This window comes from Helianthus annuus, chromosome 14, assembly GCF_002127325.2.
Source record: "Helianthus annuus cultivar XRQ/B chromosome 14, HanXRQr2.0-SUNRISE, whole genome shotgun sequence".
Classification (NCBI taxonomy): domain Eukaryota; kingdom Viridiplantae; phylum Streptophyta; class Magnoliopsida; order Asterales; family Asteraceae; genus Helianthus; species Helianthus annuus.
The window spans coordinates 118,841,018-118,849,896 of NC_035446.2; the positions used below are offsets into that span (position 1 = coordinate 118,841,018).

An 8,879-nucleotide genomic window follows, 5' to 3' on the forward strand; every position below is an offset into this window, starting at 1 on the left:
TACTGGCGTTCAGCAGGGGGACCCCTTGGGGCCCTTCCTTTTTGCCCTTGTTCTACACCCCCTTGTTCACCGAATAAGGGATCGCTGCAAACTTCTATTTCATGCCTGGTACCTAGATGACGGAACGCTTATTGGAGATGCCACCCAAGTGGCTAATGCTTTAGATATCATCAGAGCTGAGGGTCCTTCCTTAGGGCTTCAACTTAATATAAAGAAAACTGAAGTTTTCTGGCCAGCCTACAATGGTGTAAAGGTTCAGGAGGGCTCATTCCCTCGGGGGATTGGGAGGCCGGTGCTGGGTGTGAAACTCCTGGGGGTGCCGTTAGTCGTGATGCAGAGTTTATTAGTAGTATGGCTCTTAAAAGAGTGAACTGTGCAGTCGAGCTGATGAGGTGCCTTAAACGCCTACGGGACCCTCAGAGCGAGCTCCTCTTGCTTCGTTCTTGTATGGGTGTTGCTAAATTACTGTTTGGTCTTCAAACGTGTCAACCTTCTTTGGTCGGGGAAGCTGTCTCTGTTTTTGATGAAGGCCTCCGGGGAGCATTAGAGGATATTGTTGTTTGTGGGGGTTCCTTTTTTGGAGATCTCTAGTGGAGGTTGGCTTCTCTCCCGACCCGGTTCGGAGGCTTAGGGATTTGTACGGCCGAGGATGCCTCTTCATATGCTTTCGTGGCTTCAAGGGCCCAATCTTGGGGTTTACAAGACCACATACTCCGAGAATGTGGTGGGGATGTTTTAGACTCCGATTACAGGAGTGAGTTAGACCTTTTGCATAGTTCTCTTCCCGACCTTGATATTGGCGGTTTCTTCATTAAAGACACCGCCCCTCCTAAATCCCAGAAAATTCTGGCGAATGCCTTATATGGCGAAATTGTCAAGAGGTTTGAAGAGAAGTTTGTTTTATCCCCTCGGCAAAGAGCTGGGTTTGAATGTCTACGTGCCCCACATGCTCAGGATTTTCGGTCTGTCGCACCTATTGAAGGCTTGGGGTAACACATGTCGGCTGTGGAATACCGTGCTATCCTTAGATACCGACTGATGATTCCTTAGTTCCCAGTTGACGAGCCATGTCCGGTATGCCGCAAAGCGTGTTTGGATTCTTTCGACGAGCACGCGATCCACTGTAAAGAGCTACCAAGGTTTAAATATCGACATGATTGGGTGAGAGATGTGTTATGTGATGTTCTTAAGCGGGCCGGGATCTCTGCCAAAAAGGAAGCTCCAGTAAATTTCCTGACTGACCCCTTAGAGGGGAGGTCCACTTTACGCCCGGCGGACATACTTGTGTTTGGATGGGAAGGGGGGAAACACGCTTGTGTATATCTAACTGGAGTCTCCCCCCTTGTCGGGCTCAAGGAAAAGGGCTTTGTCGTAGGGCAAGCAGTGCTCAAGGCAGAGGCGAGCAAAGTGGTAAAACACGAGAAAGCCTGCCTGGAGAATCAACATGTGTTTGTCCCCTTTGCGTTTGATACCTTTGGTGGTCTCGCTCCTAACGCTGTGCGACTTTTGAATCGGGTTCAAAAAGTCGTTAATAGTAATTCTTCGTCACTAAAGGTTTCAAACTTTGTATTTAGTAGAAGAGTAAATTACGTTTTTGGCCCTTGTGGTTATATCACTTTTACTATATTAGCCCAAAATAATAATTTTTAACATATCTGTCCCTATGGTTTCTATAACTAACCATTTTGCCCCTAAGTCTAGAGATCATGGGGGCCAAAATGGTTAGTTATAGAGACTATAGGGGCTAAAATGGTTAAACTTAGGGGCCAAAATGGTTAGTTATAGAGACCATGGGGGCAGATATGTTAAAATTTTTTATTTTGGACTAATATAGTAAAAGTGATTATAACCATAGGGGCCAAAAACGTAATTTACTCTTAGTAGAATTGGTTTTTCTATTCAAAAGGGGGTGGCGGCGCAACTTGTTGCCCGACTACCTGCCATTGCTTTGTAATTGCCCTTTTTCGTGTGGAATGACAGAAATAATAATATATTAATAATACATATATTTTGAAATTCAATAGTCTAAATATTATTCAATAGTTCAAAATTAGATATTCAAAATAAATTCAACCTAATACTTTGCAAAACAAAATCTAGTTCAACCAAACACATGATAAGTTTCAAATTTCAACAAGATACAACATATATAAGTTTATGGATTAGGATCAGATACAAAGGATCCTAATTGTAAGAAGTGTAAGAAAGATTTATAAAGTGACAAGTGTCCAGTAACCTAAAAAAACCCAGTACACAAAAGAAAAAAAAAAAAAAAAACTTAAACATCCACCACCACCAAAAAACCTAAACCCCCACCCTCCCTCCCCCATCACCCACTTGCCGAAGGAGGGGGGGCGGTAGGTTTTTTAATTAGGGGTGGGGGGTTAGGTTTTTGGGGTAGTTTTTTTTTTTTTTTTTTGCCCCGGGGGGGGGGGTTAGGTTTTGGGTGGTGATGTAGTAGGTTTAATTTTAGGTTATTGGACACTTGTCACTCTATAAATCCTTCTTACACTACTTACAATTAGAAGCTTTTGTAGAATAACTTGACCCATAAGTTTATTAGCATCATAATCAACCCTCAAATATGACATATATATCTAATTGCACTCCAAAACACATGCAAATAATAATCAATTTTTTTTAAATTTATTATATCTATAAATAATATATATTAAAAGTAAAATAATATGAGCTAAACCAAGCCGAGCTAACAAGCGAGCGAAACCAAGCCAATCCGGTTTGATACGAGCCGAGCTAGGCTCACTTTCTAAGCGAGCCGAGCTGGCTAGACTCAGTTTTAAAGCGAGTCATATTGAGCAAGCTTTTTTCCAAAGAGCTGTGAGTTTTTGGACAGCCCAAGTGAATTGAACTGCGTGAGCTGCTTTGAAATCCTTTGGGCTAATTTTAATCAATAGATAATCCATTTACTTTTAAATGTAGCCCAATTATGTCACTGTAGCAGTGTAGCAATGTAGCCCAGTAATTTTTAATTTGCTTCCTGTTGCAAGACTACACAAATCACAAATGTTGACTTTGGTTTTTCTTTTATTTTCGTTTTTGCTCTTTCATTCATTTGCTCTAAATAAAACATTTTAGAACATTTTCTCAATGTAAGATACAAAATATAAAGAACCCATTAAAGTAGTATATTTCATAACATAATCAATGCATCTAAGAATAATCAACACACAGATAAATTGTGTATAAAATGCATTGGTCAACCAGCACCATTGCCGCAACCACTACCGTCGTGGCGTCGTCGCTACCACATACAGATAAATTTTGTAATATATGAAATTAAATTTATTAAAAATAAAAAACTTTAATTACATTAAAAATTAAAAAAAACAAGTTACAATCCACGTTATCACTCGACGTTAGCATCAAATAAAAGAGAAAAAAGAAACAAAAATCTACATTACCACGGTTACCTATAAAATGAATGAAAAAAACCCTTAATTTTAATGAAAAATGAATGTTGAATGACCTGATTGGAACACATTTGAAACTTGAGTGACCTGATTGGAACACTTTAAAAACTTGATTACTATTCTACAAACTTACCCCTTAAAAACCCTGTGTATTACACGGGTTTATCTATTGTTAAAAAAATCTTTTTAAATCAAAATGGATTTTTTAATTATTTTTTAAATTAGGTTAATACTATTTTAAATTTTTGGTTTGATTAATAAGTTGTTTAATATAATTTCTCATAGTTAGCAATAATAACATTAACATTAAATAATATGCATGTTTATCTTTGTTAAATGAAACAATACTTTTTAGTTTAGATAAGACTTTAAGTTAAGTTTATGCCAATAATTTAGAGTTGATAAGATTTATATTAATTTAATAAATATCTAATAATTTAAATTAAATAATAATTATCTACAATTAAGGATAGTTTAAAATAAGGACAAGTGTCCCTTAATTGATTTATTTTATTATATAGTATAGATTAGTGGTTTTGTTCTCAACTTTTCTATACTTGCGTGTAACACTTTTAACCATTTTAATTAAGCCAAATGTAACCATCCGCTTCTCTTTCTCTTAACATTACTCGAATCAATAATGCAGTTTGCACAATCCGCCGATAACACAAAGCTGGTTTTCTACTTGTCGTCTCCTCCCACAACAACCATTGTCACCCTTGGCTTCACCGGGTTCTTGAAATCCAGTTGATATGTCCTTCCCAACACCCTTCAGCGTTGTCATAAAGTCCGACAAACCTGAACTAAACTTACAAGTGATAAACAGTTAAAACTAACAGTATCGGTTTTAAAAAGCGAGAAGCGCACCGAGGCGACGAGGTCTAAAACCGAGGAGTAAAGCGCAAAATTTATGTGTTTTTTGTACGCAAGGTGATTATGTAAAAAAGTTTTATATATTTCATAGGTTTTAGCATCCCCTAACCAATTTTGTACCCAAGGTGATTATGTAAAAAAGTTTTATATATTTCATAGGTTTTAGCATTCCCTAACCAAAATATAGCTATAAATAAGTTTTATATATGTTTTAACATATAAATTACCTACATGTACAACCTAAAAGGCTTGTTGTACAACATCTTACTGCACAGAAAAAGCCATTTACATTAGGCACGCGCCTCGGACCAATTTTTTGTCAAAACAGCAAGCCTCACACGCACCTTATGTAAAACATGTGCCTTATGTCCCTAGAGTGCAACCATTTGCGCCTTGTGTCACCTAAAGCTTAACCCTTTGCACCTTAGGGCTCCTCAGGCACGCTTTTTTTTTAAACCAAGCTAACAATCATTTACTAATGAAGAACCAAGCAATCCGACCATAATAGAAGCAAATTCTATAGGCAATTCGACATTGTAATCGGATTTTTTTTACTCGATGTAGGCTCATTAGGAGCTTTGTCCCTTGGATCCTGCTTGCGCCAGCCCAGGACCCCCGCCTAAGGGCTCTGCCCCTTGGACCCTAATGTCCATGTTACCGTCGGCAAACAAAAAGTGAGGACCAAACCCATGAATTTTGAAAAAGAAAATGAAAACCATAATCTGAAAATATATTATAGGGAGCATCAGCCCTTAACATCTCTTAATTATCAAGAAAAGGAAAGATGTGATCAATGAAATATCAAATGTTGTAACTAGAAAAGTCTACAACACTTCATAAAGTCTACAACATTTCATAAACAATACAAGTGATAACAAAGTTATTTTAGGAACCATATAACATGATTTTCTTCACATTGTCAACTGCTTCTGATTTATGCCTTCAAAAGACTCACCCCAAACCATATATTAACTATCACCAGTCCCAACAGTGCCAAATTATTGAATCCCCTGCAAACAAAACACACTCAATAACAATAAGGATGCTAATTCTTAATCCGACACAAAAATAATCAAACTTCTAGTTGTTAGTTTTAACCCGTCTGATAAACATGTCGTGTTTAAGTTGACCTATTTATACCCCATTTAAAATATTTCCACCATCAACCATCAAATATAAATGTTAATTAATGTGATCATGCTTACTACATGGCCACCATTTCTCAACTACCAAGTCAACCCAGACCATGTGTTAGAACAAAAAAGTCAACACATGCCAAACTTTATGATCTTAAATCCTAATTGAGTGATTTCAATAACAAATCATATAAAAAAAACCATCAGATTTTCATTTAGTTGTTATTTCTATGGCTGTAAACGAACTGAACGCACACGAACAAGGCCTTATCGTGTTCGTTCGCTAAGGATATAATATGTTCACGAACGATTCACAAACACAAATGAACACAGATAAAATCGGTAAAGACGCGGTGGCTAGAGGTGGATGGTGAGAGGGAGTGGCACTAGACCTTGAAAGCCTAATCGTTGAACGAAGGTTGATAATGTTTTTCGACGTGAATAAAGAGAAGGAAAGTGGAACGGTGTATCAATAAGGTGGAGACGGAGTTTCCTATTTTATTTGTTTGGGTAAGGAGATAAATAAGAATTAAAGCATATAAAAAGCTTAGATAAAATAAATAAATTATAAAAGAAAATCTTTAATGAGCAACATAAACAAACGGACATGAACGAATGTGCACGAACACATTACCGTACGTTCACAAACGCAATTGAACGAACGAGACATTTGTTCGTGTTTGTTCATTTACTAACCAAACGGAATTTCTTGCAGGGGCGTAGCTTAGAGTGAAGTGGGGGTACCACAATGTTTCGGTTAGATGTGTAAAATTTCCTATTTTTCGCCCGGAAATTTTAAAATTTTAAAATTATATAGGATTGTCCCCCCAATTATTTTGCCTAAATATTTATACAATATACAAATTGGGTACCATGACTTTCCGCCCCCTCGGAACTTTTGGTCAACCTCCGCCACTGATTTCTTGTTCATGTTCGTTCATTAATCAAACGAACGAACATGAACAAACTTCCGGCCAACAGTTCACGAACTGTTCGCTGAATGTTTGGTTCGTTTACAGCCTTAGTTATTTCGTTATTTCTAACCCGTTTAATAAAGAGGTCGTGTTCATATTGACCTATTTAACCCGTCTAAAAGAGCTCCACGAAAAAGTCAACACAGACTAACCTTTAGTATCTTAATTTCAACAAATCATAACATACGTGAGGCGCAAGGTGCTTATATATATATTTTTTATATATATATATATCCTATAGACTTTTAGCATCCTTACCCAAAATATAGTGATAAATAAGCTTTATATATGATTTAATGTATAAATCACTTAGGGGTTGTTTGGCAACATTTGAATGGTTAAGTGCTGAACCAGTAAGAGGTCTGAACCATTAAGTGTTGAACCAGTAAAAGGTCTGAACCATTAAGAGCATGTATAATGCTTAACCTTTCAGAGGCAAATGTCTAACCAATTCAGATTAGAGGTCTTAACCATTCAGACTCTATATAAATCTTAACCATTCAGAGGCAAATGTCTGAACCATTCAGACATCTGCTCGTGAAACAAACAGTCTGAACCATTAAGTGCTGAATTAGTAAGAGGTCTGAACCATTAAGAGCCTCATTAAGAGGTAAACAAACAGTCCCTTAATGTAAAACCATTTTAGCTACATGTATAACACTTTAAAGCACAAAAACACCTGTTGTACAAAAAGCTCACGCCCCAGTGGGATTTTTTCCAAAAAAGCTCAATTTTTGTCCGCTTTTTGTACAAAGCTCTCGCTTTATGTCACACAAGGCGCAGCTCTTTGCGCCTAGGGTCGCTTTGCGTTTAAGCGCGCTTAAGGCGCTCTTTTTTAAACCAAGTTTACAGCCTTAGTTATTTCTAACACGTTTAATAAACAAGTCGTGTTCAGATCGACCTATTTAACCCGTCTAAACGAGCTCCACGAAAAAGTCAACACAGACTAAACTTTAGTATCTTAATTTCAACAAATCATAACATACTGAAAAATTGACATACCCAATGGGGAGCCGGCCGTTAGGATCACCGGAGGAGTAACCGGTGAAATAAAAAAACCGAGCGATCGTGTAAACTACTCCCAAACCACTGCATATTAGCGGGTGTTTAAGCCCTCCAACAACCATCAAAACAAAGAAAATCGACAGGGTTTCCAGCGAGTTCTGATGCCCTCTCTGCACATCCACAAAACCCCAAACAAGTAAATTCAACCGGTAGCGAAAACATTTGATGAAACAATTCAACAGATCTGTACAAACCTGAATACAGTTGAAGAGTTTGTAATCCTCGGTATCCGCTTCAGTAGCGTAGAGTGCAGGGTACATAACATTGTACCTTCATCAAATAACAAAATTGTTAGTTAGGTTTCATAAACCGGAAAACAGAATTGAAGGGGTTGAAATATTACTTCTTTCGAGCCCTGCCGACTTGAAAGGACATGTAGAAGTTGAGGAAATAGTAGGCAACGAGGTTGAGGATGATGTAGCCGTATTCTTTCGGCAAAAGGTCAACTATTTCGGCCATTTTTTCCGATGATGATCTGAAACTGATTGGGCTGGTAACTGGTGAGGAAAGAACGGCGACGTTTTGTAGCATGATTTTGGGGTAATTGCTAGAAGGTTCTTGCGGTTTGGATTGGTTTTAAATGTTCCCCTTTTGACTTCAGAATTGTAAAATAATAATCCCTTACGTTTGATTTAACTAAAAGAGTAAACTGCCAAAATGGTTTGGGTTTAATCATTTTGTTAATTTAGTTTAAAACTTAAACCTTTTGAATTTGAGTCACTCTAGTTTTAATTTTGTTGCTATTTTCATCTAAATTCAAAATCTGGTCAGATTTTTAAGTTAACATACAGTTTTTTTGCCTTCTTCCTCCCTTTTTAATGAAGGGCAAAATGGTCTATTAAAGTTTTATTATAATAAATTAAAAAAATCTGACAATTTTGCCCTTCACTGAAAGGGAGGAAAAAGATTAAAAAAATTGGATGTTAACTGAAAAATTTGACCAGATTTTGCTTTTGAATTAAAATGACAACAAAATTGAAAACATAGAGACACAGATTCAAAAAGTTTAAGTTTTAAACTAAAATGATAAAAATGATCAAACCTCAAGAACTATTTTAACAGTTTACTCTAACTAAAAAGTGTTTTACGTTATTTTCACGTATATTGGGGTTTCAACTAACTTACCTTTCATAAACATAAACTTGATATGGTTTAAGTAAAAAAATAGAAAATAAAAATAAAGAAAAATAATGACGGGATGGTTTAAGTAAAAAAGATTAAATCAATAAAATAGAAAAAAAAATAAAGAAAAATTATGACAAGTTGGAATGGTGGACCTTATCTCATCTTCAACAATCATGCATGTTAAGGGCTTGGCGGAGAGGCCATTGACACCCCCTTTTGGCGCCCGTGTGGCGGTGTCACCGCCCAATTTTGATGACAATGCGATGGGTTAATGT

The 8,879-nt window shown here is 36.9% G+C and overlaps 1 protein-coding gene across 1 annotated transcript; it reads right to left on the reverse strand.

Annotated features, from left to right (window-relative positions):
• Positions 1-5,013: 5,013 nt before the first annotated feature.
• Positions 5,014-8,073, reverse strand: LOC110909178 (microsomal glutathione S-transferase 3). Its single transcript, XM_022154201.2, has 4 exons — positions 7,823-8,073; positions 7,674-7,749; positions 7,417-7,589; positions 5,014-5,314 (listed from the first exon to the last, which is right to left on the reverse strand). Exons 1-4 carry the CDS (start codon positions 8,008-8,010, stop codon positions 5,239-5,241), a joined length of 513 nt encoding a protein of 170 aa, XP_022009893.1. The 5' UTR covers positions 8,011-8,073; the 3' UTR covers positions 5,014-5,238.
• Positions 8,074-8,879: the final 806 nt, after the last annotated feature.